The sequence below is a fragment of the Lepidochelys olivacea genome, assembly GCF_965140295.1.
Source record: "Lepidochelys olivacea isolate rLepOli2 genome assembly, chromosome: 5".
Taxonomy (NCBI): Eukaryota; Metazoa; Chordata; order Testudines; family Cheloniidae; genus Lepidochelys; species Lepidochelys olivacea.
Genome location: NC_140415.1, coordinates 31265 through 58498, shown reverse-complemented (window position 1 = coordinate 58498; position 27234 = coordinate 31265). Strand labels below are relative to the sequence as shown.

At 44.4% G+C, this 27234-nt stretch overlaps 1 protein-coding gene across 6 annotated transcripts in view; it reads left to right on the top strand.

Annotated features, from left to right (window-relative positions):
• Positions 1–27234, top strand: part of ARHGEF39 (Rho guanine nucleotide exchange factor 39) — a 69926-nt gene that overhangs the window by 21503 nt on the left and 21189 nt on the right. For all 6 annotated transcript variants that reach the window (XM_084628186.1, XM_084628190.1, XM_084628185.1 and 3 more), the window contains exons 2-7: positions 3114–3211; positions 3331–3519; positions 14664–14758; positions 16070–16190; positions 23685–23803; positions 24243–24313. In XM_084628186.1, the coding sequence (XP_084484312.1) occupies positions 3382–3519; positions 14664–14758; positions 16070–16190; positions 23685–23803; positions 24243–24313 (544 nt within the window). In that variant the 5' untranslated portion in view covers positions 3114–3211; positions 3331–3381. The remainder of the gene's footprint in view (positions 1–3113; positions 3212–3330; positions 3520–14663; positions 14759–16069; positions 16191–23684; positions 23804–24242; positions 24314–27234) is intronic.

Here is a 27234-nt window from a genome sequence, read left to right as displayed (position 1 = left end):
TAACTTAGGCTTGAATAGAGACTGGGAGTAGATGTGTCATTACACAAAGTAAAACTATTTCCCCATGTTTATTTCCCCCCCTTCCCCCCCACTGTTCCTCAGATGTTCTTGTCAACTGCTGGAAATGGCCCACCTTGATTATCACTACAAAAGGTCCGTCCCCCCACCACACACACCCCCGCTCTCCTGCTGGTAATAGCTCACCTTAAGTGATAACTCTCTTGTTACAGTGTGTATGGTTTCAGAGTAGCAGCCAGTGTTAGTGTGTATTCGCAAAAAGTGTGTATGGTAACACCCATTGTTTCATGTTCTCTATGTATATAAATCTCCCCACTGTATTTTCCACTGAATGCATCTGATGAAGTGAGCTGTAGCTCACGAAAGCTTATGGTCAAATAAATTGGTTAGTTTCTAAGGTGCCACAAGTACTCCTTTTCTTTTTGTGAATACAGACTAACACGGCTGCTACTCTGAATCTTGATTAGGTATGAATTCTGCTACTGAGTCCCATATCAACCTTTCCATAATTTTGCCCAAAACTGATGACTGGCTAACCAGTCTACAGTTTCTCAGGTCATCCCACATTCTATTTTTAAATATTCAGGATAATACTGGTTTTTTCCAGTCCTCTGCAATGTCCACAGTGTTCCAAGGTTTAATAAAAATCAAGATTTAATGGTTCAGAGAGCTCCTCAGCAAATACTTTTAATTTGAATATAAATTATCAATTTGTAAGAATGGCCATAATGGGTAAGTCCAATGGTCCATCTAGCCCAGTATACTGTCTTCTGATACCGGCCAGTGCCAGATGCTTTAGAGGGAAGAAACAGAACAGGGCAGTTTATTGAGCAATATATTCCCTGTCATCCATTTCCAGCTTCTGGCACTCAGAGGTTTAGGGACACTGGGAGCATGGGATTTTGACTATCATGGCTAATAGCCATTGATGGACCTATCCTCCATGGACTTACCTAATTCTTTTTTGAACCAGTTATACTTTTGGCCTTCACAAGCATCCCCTGGCAAGGAGTTCCACAAGTTGACTATATGCATTCTTTGTAGAAGTGCTTCCTTATGTTTGTTTTAAACCTGCTTATTAATTTCATTGGATGACCCCTCTGGTTCTTGTGTTATGCGAAGAGATAAACAACACTTTCTCCACACCATCCGTGATTTTATAGACCTATATTGTGTCGTACCTTTTATAAGCTGAACAGTCCCGGTCTTTTTAACCTATCATCATATGAAAGCCGTTCATACAATATTTTCTGTCATTCTGTTAACTTTTTTGACTGCCACTGCATATTGAGTGGATGTTTTCAGAGAACTATCCACAAGGACTCCAAGATCTTTCTTGAGTGGTAACCAGTAATTTAGACTCCATCATTTTGTATGGCTAGTTGGAATTATTTCATTACTTTGCACTTATCAACACCAAATTTCATCTTCCATTTTGCTACTCAGTCACCCAGTTTTGTGAGGTCCCTTTATAACTTTCACAGTCAGCTTGGGACTTAATTATCTTGAGTAATTTAGAATGGTCTGAAAATTTTGCCATCTCACTATTTATCCCTTTTTTCCAGATCATTTATGAATATAGTGAACAGCACAGGTCCCAGTCCAGCTCCTTGGGGGACCACGTTACTTACCTCTCTCCATTGTGAAAACTGAACATTTATTCCTAGCTTTTGTTTACTATATTTTATCTGGTGACTGATCCATGAGGACCTTCCCTCTTATCCCATAAATGCTTACTTTTCTTAAGAGCCTTTGGTGTGAGACTTTGTTAAAGCCTTTCTGAAAGTCTGAGTACGCTACATCAACTGGATCACCCTTGTCCACATGCTTAAACACCCTCCTAGAATTCCGATAGATGGGTGAGGCATAATTTCCCTTTACAAAAGCCATGTTGACTCTTCCCAACAAATTGTGCTCATTTATGAGTCCGAAAATTTTGTTCTTTACTCTAGTTTCAACCAATTTGCTGGTACTGAAGTTAAATTTACAGGCCTGTAGCTGCCAGAATCACCTCTGGAGCCTTTTAAAAAAATTGGGATTGTATTAGCTATTCTCCAGTCATCTGATACGGAGGTTGATTAAAGCAATAGGTTATGTACCACAGTAAGTAGTTCTGCCATTTCATATTTGAGTTCCTTCAGAACTCTTTGGTGAAGACCATCTGGTCCTGGTAACTAATTACTGTTTAATTTATCATTGAAATTGGAAAACCATCTCTATTGACACCTCAATCTGGGACAATTACTTATATTTGTCACCTAAAAAGAAGGGCTCAGTGTGGGAATATCCTCCATGTGCTCTCCAGTGACGACTAATGTAAAGAATTCATTCAGCTTCTCTGCAGTACCTTGGCTTTCTTGAGTGCTCCTTTAGCACCTTGATCATCCAGTGGCCCTACTGATTGCTTGGAAGGCTTCCTACTTCTGATGGACTTTTTTTGCTGTTAGTTTGTGTGTCCTTACCTAGTTGCTCTTCTGATTCTTTCTTGATCTGCCACCTTATACTTTTACACTTGACTTGCTAGAGTGTATGTTCCTTTGTATTTTCCTCACTAGGATTTAATTTCCACTTTTAATAGGATGCCTTTTTGCCTCTAACCACCTCTTTTACTCTGCTGTTTAACTATGTTGGGATTTTTTTGGTCCTCTGACTATTATTTTATTTGGGGTATACTTTAGTTTAAGCCCCTATTATGGTGTTTTAAAATAGTTTCCATGCAGTTTGCAGGCATTTCACTCTTGTGACTGTTCCTTTTCATTTCCATTTAACTAGCTTCCTCATTTTAGTGTTGTTCCCCACTTAGAAGTTAAATGCTACTGTGGTGGGTTTCTTTGGTATTTTCCACTCTACAAGGATGTTACATTTAATTGTCTTATGGTCGCTATGGAACAGTTTAGCTATAGTCGCCTTTTGGACCAGATCCTGTGTCCCCTTGTGGGTTCCAGGACAAACTGCCCCAAGAAGCTGTGTTTATAAATTTTATCTCTGCATCTCTTCATGAGGTGACATGTACTCAGTCAATATGAGGATAGTCGAAATCCCCCATTATTGAATTTTTTGCCTTTTGTAACCTCTTTTTTTTTTTTTTCCTCTAGGTCACATTTTCAAGACAGTTCTACAGTTTGACATGAGGGTTGTCAAAACCCACAAGTATAAATTCACACAGGCATTTCTCAAAGAATAACTGTTACTGGTTAGTAACCTTTCTGTTTCCTTTCCCTACATAATGAAGGGTAAACAGTAGCAGAGCACAAAATCCCACTATCCAGGGTGCACTTTTATCTCAGGTGTTTGTGGCTTTTATTACTTCAGGGAAAGATATCAGCTGCCTGCATCCGCACCCTTGAATCAATCATAAGCATTATGCTACTGCAGCCTGTGGCCGCAGTCAACACTGTGGAAGAGCAGAGGGCCCGCTGGGAGAGGAAACGTAGCCGGACAGCCAAGGAACTGGTGGAAACGGAGCAGAAATACCTGGAGCAGCTGGACTTGGTGACCACAGTGAGTATCAGGGCTTCCTCATGAGGTAGTGACACCCTGATGTGTTGGTGTCCAGGGGCTAGTAGGTCCCTTTTTGCCATCCCCCTGTGACAGGTTCCCCCCAGAGTGCCACCTGGAACTGGGGTATCACTGAGCACTCTGACTCACTAGCCTGGGCTCCCTCTCACACTGTGCTGCTGTGACAAGCTGCAGACCCACTCCAGGTCCTACCACCAGCATTCACGCAGGTAGAGACAGACCCAGCTGCAGTTACATGCAGGCTTTCTGACCAGCCACTGCATGAATCAACAATAGGGAGGCTACAGCCAAGATAACCCCCAACTCCCCAGGCATGCACCCCCTTCTGGAGTATAAACCCAAAAATTATACAGTCTTGCACTGCACGTGGAACTGTAAAGCGTAAGATGATAGAGTTTGCTCCTCCCTCAATGTGGAGAGGAAATGCACCAGCCCCTACCCCTTGAGCTAAGATTTCCAAGCACTTCACTCCAAACTTACTGGTTTAGATTAAAACATAAATTAAGTTTATTAACTACAAAAAGATTATAAGTGATAGCAAACAGATCAAAGCAGATTACCAAGTAAATAAACAAAAACGCAAACTGAGCTTAACATACTAGAAGGATAGGATTTGAATTAACAATTCTCACCCTGACTGATGTTACAAGCAGGCTTGCAGATTCTCAAGGCACAAGCTGCACTTGCTTTGCAGCTTGGGATCCCCACCCCTGTTCCAAGTCCTTCTCTTTTGGAGCTTCTCTTAGGTGTTCAGTTGTGGGGAAGTGAAGAACAACCAGTGATGTCACTCCCTGCCTTATATAGCTTTAGCAGAAGGCGGAAACCCTTTGTGGAAAAAACACTGGTATCCATAATGGAGTTCCATGTCATGTGGGCTGGTCACATGCCCTTATATACCTTGTTGAGTCATTAGCAGCCATTACTTACAGGCTGTCCGGAGCATTCTCAGGAAGGCTCACCTGGTGGGGGTAAGCTTCTCCTAAGGCTTATTGTTCTTCCTAATGGCCCATTACCTTGAATAGGCCCTTCACAACCGGCTATCTAGACTGCAAGCATGTTGCCTAGTGAGCGTTACCCAGGTGTGACTACATGTGAAATACAGATATTTGTCAATATTCGTAACTTCAGATAGAAAAATGATACATTCATACAAACAGAATAATCATATTCAGCAAATCATAACTTTCCCAATGACATCTTATGTGACCCACCTTGTACAAAATGCATCATAATTATGCCATAATCATATCGTAATAATATTATGTTGAATATAGGGTATACAGTCATACCTCCATTCTTCTGTCTTGGTAGGGGTCGTACTGGAGGCCACACAGCAGCATTCTGGCTGCCTTTTTCATAGAGTAGGAGGCAAACTCTTGCTGTACACTTTCTTTGGGATTGAGAAGCGTGTTTCTTAATTTCCTGAGGTTTGTATGATTTCTGTGGCTAGATTGATAGATTATAAAGACAGAAGAGACCCTGATGATCTCTGATTTCATCTGTAACACAGGCCATAGGACTTCCCTGAACTAAGTTCTGTTTAAACTAGAGCAGTTCTTTTAAAAAATAAATCTAGAAAATCAAATCTTGATTTTTTGTTTTTGTTTTAAATGCCAGTGGTAATCCTTGGTAATTTGTTCCAATAGCTGGTTACATCCACTGCTAAAAATGTGCCGCTTACTCCCAGTCTGAATTTATCTAGCTTCAACTTCCAACCATTGTTTTACCTTTTGTCTCCTAGATTGAAGAGTCTTCTATTACCAAATTTCTGTTTCCCATGTAGGTACTTAGAGACTATGATCAAGCCTGTCATAGTGTGCCTGATCCATTTAGGAGGGAATGGTACCAGTCCCCTGTGGCTAAGGGCTTAGCTTCACTTGTAGGTGTAGAGCGCTGGGAGTTAAACCAGCCTTTGGAGACAGCAGCAGGGAAAATGCTGCCGTGTGTTTACACTGTCAGCTGCAAGCGCAGTGGCGTGGCCACATTAGCAGCTCTTGCAACGCCACAGAGAGCAGTGCGTTTTGGGCCCCACGCTACAAGAAGAATGTGGAAAAATTGGAAAGAGTCCAGTGGAGGGTAACAAAAATGATTAGGGGGCTGGAGCACGTGATTTATGAGGAGAGGCTGAGGGCACTGCGCTTATTTAGTCTGCAGAAGAGAAGAATGAGTGGAGATTTGATAGCTGCTTTCAGCTACCTGAAAGGGGGTTCTAAAGAGGATTGATCTAGTCTGTTCTCAGTGGTAGCAGATGACGGAACAAGGAGCAATGGTCTCAAGTTGTCGTGGGGGAGGTTTAGGTTGGATATTAGGAAACACTATTTCACTAGGAGGGTGGTGAAGCACTGGAATGGGTTATCTAGGGAGGTGGTGGAATCTCCTTCCTTAGAGGTTTTTTAAGGTCAGGCTTGAGAGCCCTGGCCGGGATGATTTAGTTGGGTATTGGTCCTGCTTTGAGCAGAGGGTTGGACTAGATGACCTCCTGAGGTCCCTTCCAACCCTGGTATTCTATGATTGTGGTAGCTGTCCCAGTGTGCAGGTGGCTGCAGCATGCTTTTCAAGTGGTGGGGAGTGTGTTGTGTGTATGTGGTGGGAGAGACAGTGTGTTTTGGGAGGCAGAGAGTATCAGCATGCTGTCTTGTAAATTCCACACACACACACACACACACACGCCTGCCTTGGCAGCAGCAGCATTCCACAGTAATGGTTTGCTTTGTGTCCCGGAGCAGATAAGCAGCAGGCTGTCAGAAACAGAGCTTTGAAAGGGGACATCCACACGGGCCACTTGACTTCAGGGGATTATGGGATGTTTCCGGAGGCCAATCACAGCGCAGTAATGCAACACATTGTCTACACTGACACCTGGGCGTTTCAGCTGGGGCGCAGCAAGCTTTATGCTTCTCATGGAGGTGGATTACCAGGAGCGCTCCAGCTGCCGAGTCCAGGCGCTCTAAGTCCCTTGCCAGTGTGGACACCTCAGGAGTTAGGGCGCCCAGGTCTGATTTAATGTGCTCTAACTTGCAAGTGTAGCCAAGCCCTAAGTAGCTACTTCTGTGGGTCCAGTTTAGCTATTTCAAAAAAGAAAAGGAGTACTAGTGGCACCTTAGAGACTAACCAATTTATTTAAGCATAAGCTTTCATGAGCTACAGCTCACTTCATCGGATGCATTCAGTGGAAAATACAGTGAGAAGATTGATATACACACAGAACATGAAAAAATGGGTGTTATCATACACACTGTAAGGAGAGTGATCACTTAAGATGAGCTATTACCAGCAGGAGAGCCGGGGAGGGGGCGGCGGAGAAAACCTTTTGTAGTGATAATCAAGGTGGGCCATTTCCAGCAGTTAACAGGAACGTCTGAGGAGCAGGGGGGCTGGTGGGGGGGAATAAACACCACTGACTTCCTAAGGAAACTATAATCTATCGGTGATCTTCCTGATAACGCCATCCTGGCCACTATGGATGTAGAAGCCCTCTACACCAACATTCCACACAAAGATGGACTACAAGCCGTCAGGAACAGTATCCCCGATAATGTCACGGCAAACCTGGTGGCTGAACTTCGTGACTTTGTCCTCACCCATAACTATTTCACATTTGGGGACAATGTATACCTTCAAATCAGCGGCACTGCTATGGGTACCCACATGGCCCCACAGTATGCCAACATTTTTATGGTTGACTTAGAACAACACTTCCTCAGCTCTCGTCCCCTAATGCCCCTGCTCTACTTGCACTATATTGATAACATCTTCTTCATCTGGACCCATGGAAAAGAAGCCCTTGAGGAATTCCACCATGTTTTCAACAATTTCCATCCCACCATCAACCTCAGCCTGGTCCAGTCCACACAAGACAGCCACTTCCTGGACACTACGGTGCTAATTAGCGATGGTCACATAAACACCACCCTATACCGGAAACCTACTGACCGCTATTCCTACCTACATGCCTCCAGCTTTCACCCAGACCACACCACACGATCCATCGTCTACAGCCAAGCTCTGCGATACAACCACATTTGCTCCAACCCCTCAGACAGAGACAAACACCTACAAGATCTCTATCAAGCATTCTTACAACTACAGTACTACACCTGCTGAAATGAAGAAACAAATTGTCAGAGCCAGAAGAGTTCCCAGAAGTCACCTACTACAGGGCAGGCCCAACAAAGAAAATAACAGAACGCCACTAGCCATCACCTTCAGCCCCCAACTAAAACCTTTCCAACGCATTATCAAGGATCTACAACCTATTCTGAAGGATGACCCATCACTCTCACAGATGTTGGGAGACAGGCCAGTCCTTGCTTACAGACAGCCCCCAAAACTGAAGCGAATACTCATCAGCAACCACACACCACACAACAGAACCACTAACCCAGGAACCTATCCTTACAACAAAGCCCGTTGCCAACTGTGTCCACATATCTATTCAGGGGACACCATCACAGGGCCTAATCACATCAGCCACACTATCAGAGGCTCGTTCACCTGCACATCCACCAATGTGATATATGCCATCATGTGCCAGCAATGCCCCTCTGCCATGTACATTGGTCAAACTGGACAGTCTCTACGTAAAAGAATAAATGGACACAAATCAGATGTCAAGAATTATAACATTCATAAACCAGTCGGAGAACACTTCAGTCTCTCTAGTCACTCGATTACAGACCCAATATTACAACAAAAAGACTTCAAAAACAGATCCGAGAGACTGCTGAATTGAAATTTAATTTGCAAACTGGATACAATTAACTTAGGCTTGAATTGAGACTGGGAGTGGATGGGTCATTACACAAAGTAAAACTATTTCCCCATGTTTATTCCCCCCCCCTTCATCCTCCACTGTTCCTCAGATGTTCTTGTCAACTGCTGGAAATGGCCCACCTTGATTATCTCTACAAAAGGTTCCCCCCTGCCCCCACTCTCCTACTGGTAATAGCTCATCTTAAGTGATCACTCTCCTTACAGTGTGTATGAGAACACCCATTTTTTCATGTTCTGTGTGTATATAAATCTCACTGTATTTTCCACTGAATGCATCCGATGAAGTGAGCTGTAGCTCATGAAAGCTTATTTTCAAATAAATTGGTTAGTCTCTAAGGTGCCACTAGTACTCCTTTTCTTTTTGCGAATACAGACTAACAGGCTGCTACTCTGAAACCTGTCATTTAGCTATTTGAGTACACCTGGGGATAATTAAGTTGAAGTTATCAGTTCCAGCTGTGGGGGGCCAGGAACATGCTCTATAAAGAGGAAATAGGAAGAGAAGGGCTAGAGAAGACCTACTCTGGGGTTAGAGAGGCAGAACTGTCTGGAGCAAAAGCTCAGACAGGGGTAGCTGAAAAGGGTTCCCAGAATCTCCTAGAGGAGATAGAAGCCCACACAAGGTGGGTTGTAGCTGTTTGGGACAATATGTTTAAACTCCGGATAACAAGGACTATTTAAGTACTGCATTTGTCAGGGGACACCAGGAAGGGGAGAATCTGGCATTCCTCCACTGGCAGCCAGAGTGGCACAAGGCTTAAGAAGGGTCCAGATGAACAGCCAGTGATGAGAAGTCACCTGAGATCATTTGAAGTTGTACCTTTGTGGAGTTTTTGTTAAGACTATGGTTTGGGGTGGGACTGGAACTCTGTAAACCAGTGTTTCTCAACATCTCCTTCCTTAGAGGTAGAATCTCCTTCCTTAGACGTTTTTAAGGTCAGGCTTGAAAAAGCCCTGGCTGGGATGATTTAACTGGGAATTGCTCCTGCTTCGAGCAGGGGATTGGACTAGATGACCTTCTGGGGTCCCTTCCAACCCTGATATTCTATGATTTATGAACATTTTTGTGCTGGCGACCCCCTTTGGATTTAAAAATAAATAAATCCAAATTGTGACCACCACCACCGCCATTGACACTTGAAAAAATTGCGACCCCCTACTTTAAGTATCAGTAAGTAAATTATTAATAATACTCAGGGCTGGTGTTAGGGGGTGGCAAGCAGGCAATTGTCTGGGGCTCTATAACACAGGGAGCCTAGGGCTCAAGCATGTAACTTTGTTTGCAGGCCCTGGGCAATTGTTCTGCTTGTCACCCCCTAACACCGGCCTTACCCTTGTGACCCCACCCCCACACCCCCAGCCCAAACCCACTGTAAACCCAGTGTTTACAGCAGAAACACTGCTGTAAACCAATAAAGGACCTAGAGTGCTTTCCGCAGTGATCTGTGAGAGTTGCAGAGATGCATACCTGCCATTAGGGGCATCAGGAGGCTTCAAACTGTTAAAAAGTTGTTGTTTAATCTTCTCTTGAGGTTAAAAAGGTTCAGCTCCTTGAGTCTTTTGCTGTACGGCATGTCTTCTAACCTTTAAACATTCTTGTGACTCTTCTCTGGACTTTCTCCAGTCTATCAGTATTCTCTCTCAATTGTGGGCACCAAAACTGGACACAGTATTCCAGTAGTGGCCACACCAGTGCGAAATACAAAGATTAAAAACCCTTCTTTATCCAACTTGAGATTCCTCTTGTTACAAAAGGATCATATTAGCTCTTTCAGCTACAGCATTGCAATGGGAGCTCATGTTCAGCTGATTATCCACCATGACGCCCAAATCCTCTTCAGAGTCACTGCTTCCAACGATAAAGTCCCCTATCCTGTAACCATGGCTTAGACCAGGGGTCGGCAACCTATGACCCGCGTGCCAAAGATGGCACGTGAACCGATTTTTAATGGCACGCTGCTGCCTGTTGGGTCCCAGCCGCCGTGCGGGGGCAGGGTGAAGGAGCTTGGTCCTGGCGGTTGCTGCTGCAGGGCAGGAAAGCTCCCCCCTCCCCCGCCTCTTCCCCTAGCATGCTGGGTTCCTGCCTCTCCTCCTCTCCCTCCCTGCCACCGATCAGCTGATGGCCCTTGTGCGGGAGCAGGAGAAGCGGAGCCACAGCACACTCGCTGCTCCAGGGAGGAGGCGGAGAAGAGGAGAGGATGGGGCCTTAGGGAAGGGGCATGGAATGAGGGCATATCCCTTCTAGCCCCCTGCCGTGAGCCACTCTGGGCAGGGAACTGGGAGCACCCCCATGACCCTAGCACACACCCCCAGCCCTCTGCCCTGACCCCTGCACCCCCCTCACACACACTCAGCCCTCTTCCCTGACCCCCCCACACCCCATCCTCCTGCCCTGATCCCTGCACCACCCCACGACCCCAGCCCTGACTCCAGCACCCCCCACACATACCCAGCCCCCTCACACCCATTGCCCTGACTTCTGCACCCTCCTCACACACCCCCAGCCCCCCCACATCCCATGCCCTGACTCTTGCACCCCCCACATTCCCACCCCCACCCTGAGCACCAAACGGGAGCTCCTGCACCCACCCACCCCCTCACATTCCCACCTGCACCCCTCACAGCAAATGGGAGCTGCCCAGGTAAGCGCTCCACCCCCAAACCTCCTGCCCCAACCCTGAGCCCCCTCCCTCATTCTAGCTCCTGGCCAGACCCTGTGCTCAGTGCACTCCCACACTCAGCCTGCACCTTCACCCCCAGCTCTGTGCTCAGTGCACTCCCACCTTCAGCTCAGTGCAGAGAGGAAGAGAATGGGCTAGAACCAGAGAGAAGGTAGGTACCCGCTCTGTGTGGGCAGGGCCGGGATCCCAGACTGGCAGCGGGCTGAGCAGGGCCGGCAGCCGGGACCCTGGCTGAGCAGGGCTGGCAGCTGGCTGAGCTGCTCAGCCCACTGACGGTCTGGGGTCCTGGCCACCGGCCCCACTCAGCCTCCGGCCCCGCTCAGCCTGTTGCCGGCCTAGGTGAACGGAAGCCCAGGCTGGCAGCGGGCTGAGCGGGGCGGCGGCGTAAGATCAGCATTTTAATTTAATTTTAAATGAAGCTTCTTAAACATTTTGAAAACCTTGTTTACTTTACATACGGCAATAGTTTAGTTATATAATATATAGACTTCTAGAGAGAGACCTTCTAAAAAACATTAAAATGTATTACTGGCACGCGAAACCTTAAATTACAGTGAATAAATGAAGACTCGGCACACCACTTCTGAAAGGTTGCCGACCCCTGGCCTAGACTCTTTGCTCCTAAATGGATAACTTGACATTTAGCCACATTGAAACACATTGTTTGCTTGCACCCAATCTGCCAAGTGATCCAAATAGCTCTGTATCAGTGACCTGCCCTCCTCATTATTTACCACGTCTCCAATCTTTGTGCTATTTGTAAACTTTATCAGTGATGATTTTGTTTTCTTCTAGTTCATTGATAAAAATGTTAACTAGTTAAGGGCCAAGAACTAATACCTGCGCGACCTAACTGGAAACAGTCACTCAATGACGATTCCCCATTTACGATTGCATTTTGAGACTTGTCATTTAGCTAGTTTCTTAATCTAGTGAACATGTGCCATGTTGATTTGTATATCATTCTAGCTTCTTAATCAGAATGTTGTATGGTACCAAGTCAAATACCCTACAGAAATCTAGGTCTGTTACATTACATTGTCAAGAACAAAGCATGTCAAACCAACCTAATGTCCTCCTTTGACAGAGTAACAAGCCTTGAGAATAGGGGGAAGCAGTAGATATGACATATCTCGACTTCCATAAGGCTTTTGATATTGTTTAACACGACCTTGTCATAAGCAAACTAGGGACATATAGCCTAGACCAGTGGTTCTCAACCAGGAATATGCATAGCCCTGTGGGTATGCAGAGGTCTTCCAGGAGGTACATCAACTCATCTAGATATTTGCCTAGTTTTATAACAGGCTACATAAAAAGCACTAGCAAAATCAGTACAAACTAAAATTTCACACACAGTGACTAGTTTATATGGCTCTATATACTATACATTGAAATATAAATACAATATTTATATTCCAATTGATTTATTTTATAATTATATGGTAAAAATGAGAAAGTAAGCAATTTTTCAGTAATCATGTGCTGTGACACTTTTGTGTTTTTATGCCTGATTTTGTAAACAAGTAGTTTTTAAAGTGAGTTGAAACTTGGAGTACACAAGGCAAATCAGACTCCTGAAAGGGGTACAGTAGTCTAGAAAGGCTGAAAGCCACTGTCCTAGACAATCCTGCTGTAAGCTGGGTGCACAACTGGTTGGAAAACTGTACGCAGGAGTTATCAATGATTCGCAGTCATGCTGAAAGGGCGTATCAAGTGGGGTCCTGCAGGGGTCTGTCCTGGGTTTGATTCTATTCCATATCTTCATAAATAAGTTGGATAATGGCATAAAGAGTACACTTATAATGCTTACAGACAATACGAAGCTGGGGACAGCAGAGGAGAGGATTACGAGCATTTTGGAGGACAGGAATAGAATAATGACCTTGACAAACTGGAGAAATGATCTGAAATAAATAGGATGAAATTCAGTAAGGAAAAGTGCACAGTACTACATTTAGGAAGAAATAATCAATTGCACAAATACAAAATGGGAAATCACTACATAGGAAGGAGTACTACAAAAAAGATCTGGAGTTATAGTGAATCACAAACTAAATATGAGTCAACAATGTAATACTGTTGCCAAAAAAAAAAGGCAAATATCATCCTGAGATGTATTAGCAGGAATGTTGCAAGCAAGACATGAGAAGTAATTCTCTCACGCTACTCAGCACTGATAAGGTCTTACCCGGGAGTACTGTGTCCAGTTCTGGGCAGCGTACGTCAGGAAAGATGTGTACAGATTGGAGAAAGTCCAGAGGAGAGCAACAAAGATCTAGAAAATATGACTGAGGAGGAAAGATTGAAAAAAAACTGTGTTTGTTTAGTCTGGAGAAGAGAAGACTAAAGGGGAGCATAGCAGTCTTTAAGGCTGTTATAAAGTGAAGTGCGATAAAATTGTTCTCCTTATCCACTGAGGACAGGACAAAAAATAATGGGTGTAAATTGCAGTAAGGGAGATTTAGGGTTAGACATTAGGAAAAACTTCCAGATTGTAAGTGTAGTTAATTAGTGGAACAAATTAACTAGAGTGGTCACTGAAGGTTTTTAAGAATAGGTTAAACAAACACCATCTGGACAGTCTAGATAATCCTGCTTCAGTGCAGGGGACTGGAGTAAATGACCCATCAAGATCTTCTATAGTCCTATGTGTCTATGATTTTATGCTTTCCTTACCTTTATCAGCCAAACTTAAACCAGTGTCCCTAAATCCAGTATTAAAGAATTAAAGGAATATAATTATCAATCAAATCCTGTATCACCCAATGCTTTTCTTTTCCTGGAATCTATGTTGGGCTGACACGCCTATAATTGCACAGGTCATCCTTTTACCCTTTTTTAAATTGGTACAACATTAGCTTTCTGCCAGTCCTCTGTAACTTCCCCAGGATTCCAAGAGCTCCTCCACCAGTTCTTTTGGGACTCTTTGATGCAAATTATCTGGACCTGCTGATTTTAAAAATATCTTACTTTCGTAGCTGCTGTTTAACAGCCTCCCAACTTACTGTTGGACAAGAAAGTTTCTTCATCAGATGATGCTGAGACTATATCATCTGGCTTTTTTCCAAATAAAGAACAGGAGCACTTATTGAACATTTCCTTTTCTGTATTATTGAAAATTCTACCACTTAGGAACAAAAAGAATCTTAACATACTTAAACAAAAAAAACAAAAAAAAATCCCGTCCAGCTCTGTGAAGTCTACCTCTGTTCATGGCTCTGAGACCTGTGAGTTTTCAAATAAATTTGTGCTGGCCAAGGTCCTCCAGTGCAGTGGCATGGTTGCTGCTATGAGGGGGTTGGCCCAGAAAGTTTGATGGTCCAGTGAGGAATAAACTAAGTTTATAAGGAAGGTGATAATATTCTCATTTGTTGTCGTGAAACAAAATAACAGACTATAAAGCCCTAAGAGTTGCTGACCTTTTCCTGGGGATAGCGGTGGGGCTGCCTTGGGCGCTCATCACCTGCGTACGATGATGGGGAAAGACAGTCACTGAGGAATAGCCTTACCTTCTTGATGCCAGTAGGGTAGGAGCTCTCTTATGCTTGCTCTCACTGCTGTTGAGGGTGGGGGGTCCTGCAGTTTCTTGGTGTTGCTGCGGGCTGAGTGTAGCTGCTTCCTTGTGTGGACTGTGGGTATAACCCTTCTGTGTACTTCTTTCCTGGTTAGTATTTTGTGACAATTCTGAAGGCCAAAGGGACACTGCAGCCAGCTGTGCGGGAAGCCATCTTCGGTCGCCTGGAATCCATACATTGCACCAGCCAGTAAGTGACCGGCTTGAGGGAGTACCACACATGGGTGGGAGAGTGCGTCGGTGGAAGATAACTAACATTGGTGGGGCTTGGAGATGTGCCCAGGGAGCTGCTGACCTGCACACATCTATCCAGATAATCCATAGCTATGAGAAATATTTGGATATTTTGAACACCCTGATCACCTTGATGGATTGGTCCTTCAGCCCTTGTATAGATTGCACCGATCACAACACATCTTCCATTCTTCTCGTATCCTGGCCTTCCTTCTCCATGTGTGGCCATGTATTTTCATGATAAAATCTTCCCACCTCTTTGGAGGTTGGCCGAGTGGTCGTTTCAGTTCCCGTATGTACCACTTGGCGACAAGGTGCAGTCCATCAATTGTCAGTGAGCCTCGCTGTATGCCCGGCTCATCGCATTTTACTATACCTGCTCTTAACGATGTCCTGCACTCCACTCTGCTGTCTGATCACTTCATTGGGGACTCAGTCACGAATTTTGAACAACAGTCTATTAAGGGGAGGGCCTTTATAGGCCTCCATTTCCATACTACATAGAGGGCCTATTTGGAAGTGAGGTATGCTGGTACTGAGAGACATAATTCTTTGTCCATCTCAGTCTAGCCAGGTTGAAAACTAATCATGCTGTTTGTTGTCTTGTAACCTGTACTGCCATCTGAGAAATATATAGTTTGTCTCCATTCCTGGCCCAGATGCCTTTTACCATGTCAGCTCAGAAATTAGAATATTTGCTATGTACAGATATTTGGGCTGTTCCCCTATTTGCCTGATCAGCCATAAAAATAAGAAAAAGTATGTGAAAGAGAGGCTACCTTTGACCTCAGTGAAATAATGTATTCCTAATTTTTTTTTCTTATTGCATATATCATTTTACGGGTGGTGATTTTACAGGTGTAACTGATTTTAGAGAAGGGCTAATTTTGTATTTTAAGTTGTGTGTTTAAAATTTGTTTCTGGTTTTTGGAGTTATTGATTCTAAATTTATATATATTTTTATATTAGCCATAAGCTATTGCGCATATAAGGTACTATATTATTAAACTATTCATATGCCTACCCACACGCTGGTCACTTGCTGGGTAGGGTTTTTTTAGCCATAGAAAGTGAGCTTTCCAATGTTTTAGAGAATATTCTGTTTAGTTCCTACTGGATCCCTTGAGTATGAATCCTGGATTTAATTTCTGGGTGTGAGAGGGGTGACAGATCCCAAAATGGATAGAACAGAACTTGAACTAGAGGGAGCCAAGGCAATTTTGGTGATCATGTAACCCTCTCATTGAGTTGCTGTCGTTGCACACAGGATTCTGCTGCTTCACTTGGAAAGAGGGCACTTGGGGCTAGGATTGGAGGGTTTCTGTCAGAATATGGAGCTCTATGGCCACTATGCTGAAAACTTGGAGCAAGCTAAGAAAACCCTGCAGGTGAGTGCCCCCCTGCCCTTTTTTTTTTTTTTTGTGCCATGCCACTCTTTCATTCCAGAGATAGCAGTGAGGGACCAGTTGTTTCCTGTTCCAAACTGTTACCCCTCCCTGCCCCCCCATGATGAAATATTCAGTACTTATTTAGCACGTCACACTTTCAAAACTAGAGATTTAAATAAAAGGGGATCATGAGGGAGCACAGCTTTTCCTCTTCTAAAATCAAGAGTTTCCCTTCCGGTTTTGGGGAATTTGGCTCCTGCTCCTCCTTTGGCTGGCTCAGTGCGAACTCACCAGTCAAGGGAATTTGAAAAGGAATCATTAGGAAGGAGGAGCTGGACAATTACCAGAATTGGCTGGAGAATTACCAGAGCTCCTAGCCTTTTCCATTACTGGGTAAAGCACCAAGAGAACCCTGACAGGGGGACTCCCAGCTAGGATATCTTTCCTTTGCCACCTCCTCAAATCTACCTTCTCCTATAGGAGATGGGGAAGAGACCTCCCTTCCATTCTTGCCAGGTCCCTCTCAAAACACACAGTATGTCTTACATAAAATCCTCTTTTAAATGACTTGTATTCTAAAGTTAGGGGAATTGCATGAAGGGTAAAAGTCTTCCTCAGAAGGACCCCCTTGACCCTCTGACTTTTTAAAATTTTAATATCAGTGCAGATTTCCCAACTTCCGGAGACATTGTGGTGGGAAGCATTAAGGATGTGCTTTTGCCCACCTCTGGGTGCATGCATACATGCACTCTGTTGGCCTCCTTGGAGGATAGGCACATCTCTCAGATACACTTGTTTTTAGTTCTCACCATAAGATGATGCAAGGCTGCATCTCCACATCATATTAAACTGGTGACAAGTGAAATTAGTGAGCTCTTCATTCCTAGATCTACTTTAGACACTCTTTTTAAAAGTATTTATAAGAACTAGTTTATCTTTCTCATGCACACACATACATACGTTTATGAGGTGGGTCAGTACTGTTATCCTCTCTGAAAGTGGGAAATGGTGGCTTGGAGAGGGAGAAGTGGCTTGCCGAATGTCACAAAATCAGTTAGTGTCAGATGCGTTTAGATAGGATTTGGGAGTTCTGGTGGCTCTTTAGGTATGTGTCAGTCTGGATCCCACTATAAGTGTACATGTGTCTCACGCACAGGACCAGATATTTTTTGACTAGTTGTGTCCATCAGGATGGTGGATGTTCCCAGTGACTCTTCATGCTCTTTTACAAGGGCGTAAAAGGGGTATTGGACCATTACTGAATGGGGGAGGCAATCTAGTGACAGATGAAGGGGAAAAAGCTGAAGTACTCAATGCTTTTTTTGCCTCAGTCTTCACAGGCAAGGTCAGCTCCCAGAATGCTGCACTGGGCAGCACAGTATGGAGAGGAGGTGAGCAGCTTTCAGTGGTGAAAGAACAGGTTAAGGACTATTTAGAAAAGCTGGACATGCATAAGTCCATAGGGCTGGATCTAATGCATCTGAGGGTGCTGAGGGAGTTGGCTGTTGAGATTGCAGAGCCATTGGCCATTATTTTTGAAAACTCATGGCGATCGGGGGAGGTCCCAGGCGATTAGAAAAAGGAAAATATAGTACCCATCTTTAAAAAAAAAAAAGGAGAATTTGGGGAACTACAGACCGGTCAGCCTCACCTCAGTCCCTGGAAAAATCATGGAGCAGGTCCTCAAGGAATCCATTTTGAAGCACTTGGAGGAGAGGAAGGTGATCAGGAATAGTCAACATGGATTCACCAAGGGCAAGTCATGCCTGACCAACCTGATTGCTTTCTATGATGAGATAACTGGCTCTGTGCATATGGGGAAAGCGTGGATGTGATATACCTTGACAGTAGCAAAGCTTTTGATACAGTCTCCCACAGTATTCTTGCCAGCAAGTTAAAAAAGTATGGATTGGATGAATGCACTATAAGGTGGATAGAAAGATGGCTAGATTGTCGGGCTCAATGGGTAGTGATCAATGACTCAATGTCTAGTTGGCAGCCGGAATCAAGTGGAGTGCCCCAGGGGTCTGACCTGGGGCTGGTTTTGTTCAACATCTTCATTAATGATCTGGATGATGGGATGGATTGCACCCTCAGCAAGTTTGTGGATGACACTAAGCTGGGGAGAGGTAGATAAACTGGAGGGTAGGGATAGGGTCCAGAGTGACCTTGACAAATTGGAGGATTCGGCCAAAAGAAATCTGATGAGGTTCAAGAAGGACAAGTGCAGAGTCCTGTACTGAGGATGGAAGAATCCCATGCACTGCTACAGGCTGGGGACCAGCTAAGCAGCAGTTCTGGAGTAAAGGACCTGGGGATTACAGTGGATGAGAAGCTAGATATGAGTCAGCAGTGCGCCCTGTTTGCTAAGAAGGCTAACAGCATTTTGGGCTACATTAGTAGAAGCATTGCCAGCAGTTTGAGTGAAGTGATTATTCCTCTCTATTCGTCACTGGTGAGGCCACATCTGGAGTATTGCATCCAGTTTTGGGCCCCCCAATACATAAAGGATGTGGACAAATTGGAGAGAATCCAACAGAGGGTAATAAAAATTATTAGGGGGCTGGGGCACATGACTTATGAGGGGAGGCTGAGGGAACTGGGCTTATTTAGTCTGCAGAAGAGAAGAGTGAGGGGGGATTTGATAGCAGCCTTCAACTACCTGAAGGGGGGTTCCAAAGAGGATGGAGTTAGGCTGTTCTCAGTGGTGGCAGATGACAGAACAAGGAAGAACGGTCTCAAGTTGAAGTGGTGGAGGTCTAGGTTGGATATTAGGAAAAACTATTTCACTAGGAGGGTGGTGAAGCACTGGAATGGGATACCTAGGGAGGTGATGGAGACTCAAATCTCCATCCTTAGAGGTTTTTAAGGCCTGGCTTGACAAAGCCCTGGCTAGGATGATTTAGTTGGGGTTGGTCCTGCATTGAGCAGGGGGTTGGACTAGATGACCTCCTGAGGTTTCTTCCAACCCATATCTTCTATGATCCTCTCTGTTCCTTCTTACCTCCGTGGCAGCAAGATGGAATCCAGCTGGTGTCTCACCCACTACACCTTAGCTCAGGCTTGAACACCTCAAAAACTTCTGAGAATCTTCAGAACAACCTATCACTCTAATCTGTTCTAATACTTGTTTTAATCAAATGTTACTGCTCAGACCACCCTGTAATCCCCTGCTTCCCCTCCACAGATACACATTCCCCTGTACAAAGAACTAAAAATGTGGGACTCTGAACCCAGAGGTTTCTAGCCTTGCCCATCCTTTGGACTAAGTCCTCTAAAAGAGGCGCAGCAGGTGCGTGTTCTGCTTAGGAGAATCCCATATCCTAAGCAGATGCTTGGTCTGCCTATCCTTCTCTTCAAGGACTGTCAAGTCCTAAGATGCACCTCCTGGATCAGATTGCTCCAGAAAAACCAGGCTCGAAGACCCTTCTAACACTCAAGCCCACATGGTCCAGCAATCAATCAAGAAGGAAGGGAACTCTGAAGACCTCTGCAGGGAAAAATGATGCTGAGACAAGACCTGGTGCCGGCATTGACTTCGGTTCTGGCATTCCCTCTAGTACTGAAACCACTAAGTCTTGACACTGAAGTTGACACCTCGGAAGTTGAAGCAGAGTGCAACAGGCGGTTTCTCTGAGCACTGGAGAGGGAGCTTGAGAAGGAGGTTGGTGTCCTCTCAGAGGTACAAGAAAATGTTAGGGAAACAAGCTGGCCAGGTCCTGCATGGTGTTGAGGACTGGCAAGAAGGAGCAGACTGTGATGCAGCAGACTTCGCTGGGCCCAGTACCAGCAGTGTCCCTGCCAATGTCGACTCTGGCTCTGGAAGAACAGACTCAGAATGCACAAATTTTGACACAGAACTTGTTACTGACAGCACTCTACCAGCAGCATCGCCTATGGAGGAGGTGTACCACTCCTCTCCATCCCCAGAGCACACTTTTTTCTTGCTTCCCCTCCAGTGTTCCCTCTAATTTTTTACGTCCATGTGCAAAATTAATTATATGTGCACCAATATGGAGGTGATGTGTAGGGCTTAATAGGCAACTGCGCAGCCATGCAGCTTAGAGGGAACTTAGCTCCCCTCTAAGTTCCATGAGGGCTGCCACTGAGAAACCTGAGGACTTCTACAGAGCTCAACCACTGGTCCAGCCAGCAACCCATTGGCTACTGATACACATACAGGATGCCACCTATTGGGGCCCACCTTCACAAGCCTCAAAGAGCTGGTGCCTGCCATCATGGAGGAGGAGAAAATCCACTCGCTCAAGTGGCTTTCCTAGCAAGACATGTTGCTGGAGCACCAAAAGGAGCAAGATTCAGAAGTGTGCCACTATCCTTTGTCACTTCCTAAGGATCTTTCTTCATCTTTGCTGGATGAGACGGTAGACCTGGCACTGGATGATTTCAAGGCTTTTCAGGAGTTCCTTATGCAGATTTCTGACACCTTGGAGATAGAGACTGCAGTCATCTCTGAAAAATCCCACAAGTTATTTGACATTTTCTGTTGGTCCTGCCCACCCTCCCCATAAATGAGGGGCTCCTAGATCCAGCGAGAACTCTGGTAGACACCAGTCATTATAACACCAACATCAAAACTAATTGAGAAATGGTACCTACCAGTTATCCTTCTTGAGGTTTGAATACTTTTATACCCATGCCAACCCTGGCTCCCTAGTTATTGTGGCTGTTCAAGAGAAGATAAGTTCTATCGAGAGCATACCAAAACACAAATATCCCAAACATTTAGATCTTTTTGCAAGAGAACTGTACTCATTGGCTTTACTTCAGTTGAGGGTGGCCAACTACCAGGCCTTACTGGGCAGATATGATTTGACTAGGGACAGGGTGACACCCTTTGTGGCTAAGCTTGCTCATGAGAGCAGGGAGGAGCTAAAACACATAACACAGGAAGGGCAACTGATGTCTTGGATATCATGGCTGTGTCCACAACCACTGCAGTGACAATGCAGAGAGAATTGTGGCTTCAGGCTTTGGGTATCCCCCAAGAGGTACAAGCCACAAATGAGGACATGCCCTTTGAGAGCTTGGAATTATTCTACAAGAGGACTGACTGATCTACCTACACTCACTTGAAATTGTCTAAAGCAATTTTGCATTCCTTGGGAATCCTCACCCCTCCACCTTAGTGAAAGGTGTCCCATTTGTTGTTATAAGTGAGGCCTAGCAGGCCTACGTTAATTGTTACCCACTTTTCATTAGTTAGGCTAAAGGTTTATGAATAGTCATAATGATCTGTTATATAAAACTCTTGAAGAAAAGATATGGGAAGGAGACAGACTGAATTAATTTAAAGAAAGAGTCTATTGATAATGCTCAAGTACTGTGTTAAGATTATGACTGGTGTAAAAAAAGAGCAGAAATTAATTAACTAAAATTGGTACATTGGAAATATGACCTAATTACTTGTAAGAATAATGAGGATGGCTTATTCTACTCATTGCCTTTTTGTGGGTCCTTAAAAAGACTTCAGGGAGAGGAGAGAAAAGAACTTTTTACCATCACCATGGCTGCGGCAGAAGGATTGTTGCCATGACACCAGACCTTGATACTTCAGTGGTGATACTTGACCATTAGCACTGCGCCAGTGAGGATCCCAACCTAATATGTTTGAGATCCTGCTCTGTCTTCCCCTCCCTTGTGTGATCCTTTCTGCCTCCTGTCTCTCACTCTAGGCTTTCCACCTGATCCTGAAATCAGCTGTGCTGAAGGGGATCGGCGCTGTGATAACATAGAAATGTAGGACTGGAAGAGACTGTTGACAGGCCATCTATCCAGTCCCCTGCACTGAGGAGGGACAAAATATTATCTACACCATACCTGACCATTGTTTGGAGGTTTTTAAGAACAGACTAGACAATGACAGAGATTTCACAACCTTCCTAGGTAATTTGTTCTAGTGCTTAACTACCCGTACGTTTAGGAAGTTTTTCCTAATGTCTAACCTAAATCTCCCTTGCTCCAATTTAAGCCCATTACTTCTTGTCCTGTCCTCAGTGGTTAAGGAGAACAATTTTATCATGCCCTTCTTTACAACAGCGTTTCATGTACTTGAAGACTATAATCATGTCCCCCCTGAGTCTTCTCATCTCCAAACTAAATACACCTGATTTTCTTTCATTCTTTCCTCCTCAGTCGTATTTTCTAGACCTTTGTTGCTCTTCTCTGGACTTTCTCCAATTTGTCCACATCTTTCCTGAAGTATGGTGCCCAGAACTGGACACAGTACTCCTGGTTGAGACCTTATCAGTGCTAAGTAGAGTGGAAGAATAACTTTGTGTCTTGCTTACAACACTCCTGCTAATACATCCCAGAATGATATACGCTTTTTTTTTTTTGGCAACGCTTTTACATTGTTGACTCGTATTTAGTTTGTGATCCGCTATAATCCCAGATCCTTTTCTGCAGTACTCCTTCCAAGGTAGTTACTTCCCATTTTGTATTTGTGCAGTTGATTATTCCTTCCTAAATGTAGTATGGTGCACTTTTCCTTAGAACATATGAATGGCCATATTGGGTCAGACCAAAGGTCCATCCAGTCCTGTATCCTGTCTTCCGACAGTGGCCAATGCCAGGTGCCCCAGAGGGAATGAACAGAATAGGTAATCAAGTGATCCATTCCATCGCCCATTCCCAGCTTCTGGCAAACGGAGGCTAGGGACACCATCCCGCCCATCCTGGCTAATTGCCATTGATGGACCTATCATCCATGAATTTATTTAGTTCTTTTTTGAACTCTGTCATAGTCTTGGCCTTCACAACATCCTCTGGCAAATCGTTCCACAGGTTGACTGTGAGTTGTGTGAAAAAATACTTCATTTTATTTGTTTAAATCTGCTGCCTATTAATTTCATTTGGTGACCCCTGGTTTTTGTGTTATGAGAAGGAGTAAATAACACTTTTTCTTATTTACTTTGTCCACACCAGTCATGATTTTATAGACCTCTATCATATCTCGCCTTAATCCATATTGAATTTCATTCTGTTTATTTCAGACCATTTCTCCAGTTTTTTAGAGTATTTTGAATTCTAATCCTGCCCTCCAAAGTGCTTGCAAACCCCCTCCACAAGCTTAGTATCATCCACAAGCTTTATAAGTATACTCTCTATCCCATTAGCTAACTCATTTATGATGATATTGAATAGATCCAAACTCAGTACAGATCACTCAGCAACCCAGGCTTTGGACTGCAAGTGAGGGTCATGGGAACCCTACCCTTTCGGCCTTCATATGGGAGGGGGCACAAGGGTGCATGCGCCATCCCGATGGACACTGCGAGCCACAACAAAATGTCTCACGTGCATAAGGTGCATGCACACCTGTAATGTAGTCTGTGGCTCTCAACAGCTTGAAGAACCCACTTACTGTAGGGTAAGTAGATGTTCTTTTCTAGGGTCCCCACTCAAACCACTAAAATATACTGCTTCTTTCTGGTACTTCAAACCTATGTTTCATCTTTGCTTGGTCACACGCAGGAGCAGGTGAAGAAGAATAAGGCATTTTGCCGGTTTAAGAAGCTTCAAGAGTCTCGACCTGAGTTCCTGGGATGGCAGCTGGAGGATCTGCTCCCTCTGCCACTGCAGAGGCTCCATCAGTAAGGAAGCAGCCTTGAGCCTTCAGATGTCATTTTAGCACCAAGATTAGTACTAGGAATAATCAGAGGTGAAGAGAGGGGACCCCATGGAACTGTAGTCTGTTGCTGGTGGATAGAGGTAGAATGGCTGTAGTGACCCCAGGTCAGAACATTCCATCGCAGCCCACACAGATTCCAAGGTGTGTGTGTGGTGGGGATACAGGGAGCTATGCAGTTATCTGAGGTCTCTCCAGATTGTGATAAACATTTGGTGTATGTGGGGAGAAGAAGGGGGAACTGACTGTACTGAGTGAGGGGAAGTGCTTCAAGATTGACTGATTAGTCCTCCCTTTCCAAAAGCTGGAACTTTCTCATCCCTTGTACTATCAACAATAGGAGATGCTGCTGATGGTGACTGTATATGAAATGTGACTACACCCCTTTATCCTGTCTGTCTTAGATACAAGCACTTGTTCAGAGACCTGATGGAGAACTCCAGCCCGGATAGTGTGGAGTTCCAGCACCTTGCAAGTATGATGTAGATTCCAAACCTTGTTCTGGATTATTTCTTTTGCTAACAATAATCAGATTTTAATAATCTCTCTGACCTTAAACCCTTTTCGGTGCTGAAATCTAGTAGATTACTCTCTCTTTCCTTCTCTTCCCCCGCCCCTCCCCCCAGTAGAAGAAAGAGAAATTGGTAGTAACGAATATAAATCAGAAGTTAGGAATTGTAAAACATTGATAATGGCACCAAAGGACACAAGGAGAAATCTATGGATAGCAAAGTTAAGGACAATAAAGAGTTTTAAAGTATATTCAGAACAAAAAGAATCCTGACAATGGTATTGGTCCATTATCAGATGGAAATGGTAGAATTATCAATAATAATACAGAAAAGGCAGAGGGGGTCAATAAATATTTCTGTTCTATATTTGGGGAAAAACAGATGATATAGTTTCACCATATGGTGATAACACTCTTTCCATTTCACTGGTATATCTGGAGGATGTTAAACTGAAGCTATTAAAGTTAGATATTTTTAAATCAGTAGGTCCAGATAATTTGTGTCCAAGAGTTGTAAAAGAGTTGGCCTAGTAGCTCTCTGGACCATTAATGTTGGTTTTCAATAAATCTTGGAACACTGGAGAAGTTCTAGAAGACTGAAAGAAAGCAAATGTCTTGCCAGGTTTTAAAAAGGGTAAAAAATGGGATGGCCAGCCAGACATTGATCCCAGGCAAGATAATGGAATGGCTGATATGGGACTCAAAAAATAAAGAACTAAAGGATAGTAATATAATAAATGTAAATCAACATGGGTTTACAGAAAATAGATCCTTTCAAACTAACTTGATATCTTTTTTATAAGATTACAAGTTTGGTTGATAAAGTGGATAGTGTTGACATAATATACTTAGATATCTGTAAGGTGTTTGAGTTGGTACCATATGACATTTTGATTAAAAAAACAGAATGGTATAAAATTAACGTTGCACGTATTAAATGGATTAAAAACTGACTGATAGGCCTTAAAATGTAACTGTAAATGGGTAAACATTATTGTTTCCAGTGGGGTCCTGCAGGCATCAGTTCTTGACCCTATGCTATTTAACATAATTATCAATGACATGTAAGAAAACAAAATTAACCCTGATAAAGTTTGCAGATAGCACACAAATTAGGGGAGTGGTAAGTAATCAAGAGGACAGAGTGATCTAGATCTCTTGGTAAACTGGCCACAAGCAAACAATATGGCTAAATGTAAATGAATTCATGTAGGAACAAAGAATGTAGTGCATACTTACAGGATGGGGGACTCTATCCTGGGAAGCAGTGACGCTAAAAAAAGATTTGGGGGTCTTGGTGGATAATTTGAATATGAGCTCCCAGTGTGACACAGTGGCCAAAAGAGCTAATGCGATCCTGGGATCCATAAACTTGGATCTTGAGGAGGAGTAAAGAGGCTATTTTACCTCTGTATTTGGCAATGAATTACATGCAAAGTAATTAATCATAGAAACAATTTACAAAGGATCATGGTGGATTCTCCGTCATTAACCATTTTTAAATCAAGATCAGATGTTTTTATAAAAGATCTGCTCTAGGAATTATTTTGGCGAAGTTTTATGGCCTGTGCTACACAGGAAATCAGACTAGATGATTACAGTGGTCCCTTCTGGTCTGAGAATCTGATTTTTCTTCAAGTGATAGTCCTATAAGTATTTGAAACGCAGGTGGGCATGCATGCCATGCGCCAGAGCCAGAAGTTTTCAGTAGCAGTATCTGTTAACCTGCACGTGTGTCGTACGTTGCCTTGTGCTCCAGGTGAGGTTATAAGAGGCTGTGTGGGACGACAGTCTTTCAGTTCCCTATCACCGCCTCATGGTTGGAGTCGGAATCTGCTTTCCTCCATGCTTGTAGTCTGCTATAAGAATGCTTTGTCTGTGTGTATATTGTTAGCTTGTTTAATCTTCTTGTGTAGATAGTTCATAGTTAGTTAGTGTAGTTGGTTTTGCCCCACTCGGGGCCCACCCCAACTTCGTTGAGGACCATGCCCTATGTTCTGGGTTCAAAAACTGTGTTGTGCCCTCGCTCGTTCTCAATGAGCGACAAGCACTGCTGCTGCTTGTACTGCTTGGGGGTTGCACATCTTGCTGCACACTGCGAGATCTGCAAGTCTTTTCCCTCATGGACCCACCTTTTGTGACTCCGGAAATTCCTTATGGAAGAGGAGGCTATCCACTTGTGGAATCCAATCCGATCTGGATCCAGTGCACCTAACGGTGCACTGTCCTTCAACCAGTGGTGAGTGCCCCACCCACTACTTCCTGTCTGGATCCGATGGTATCACTGGCACAGGACAAGTCCAAGCATGAGGGTCATAAGCTCTCTAATGGGCATCGCGGCATGTCCCTGTTGCAGACTTCCACTAAGCACAGCATTTGGTCCCTGAGCCATGCCATGTCGGGTGAGATGTTGCATGTGGACCCCACCTAAGCTCCTCTCTTCCAGGGGTAAAGCTAAGAGGCAAAAGGTACACGACAGCCCTCCATGGCATGCACCTCCAACACAACCAGAGTCTCCACACTGCACATGCCTCCACACTCCAGCCGTCGGAGAAATGTCTCCTAGACACCTGGGTGCATCAAGCCTCTGCTCCCAATGGCGCATCCAGACCTGCCATTTCCGCTGCTCTTGGTACAACAGCCCCCTACTCCAGTGGACACACCGCTTCTTTGGCTTCTCTTGGGCCAGAGACCACACCTGGCAGTTGCACTTCGGCCATTGGCACTGAGGGCTCCACCGCTACCAGAGTTCTCTTTGGACTCAGGTGGCTGTTCTGCAGAGGAACCGTCATTCTCCCCTGTGTCCCTGTGCAGTTCAGACTCCCAGGTGTGACCGCTGCACCAGGCAGGATATACTTGGGCACTACCGCCCTGGTATAGATGCC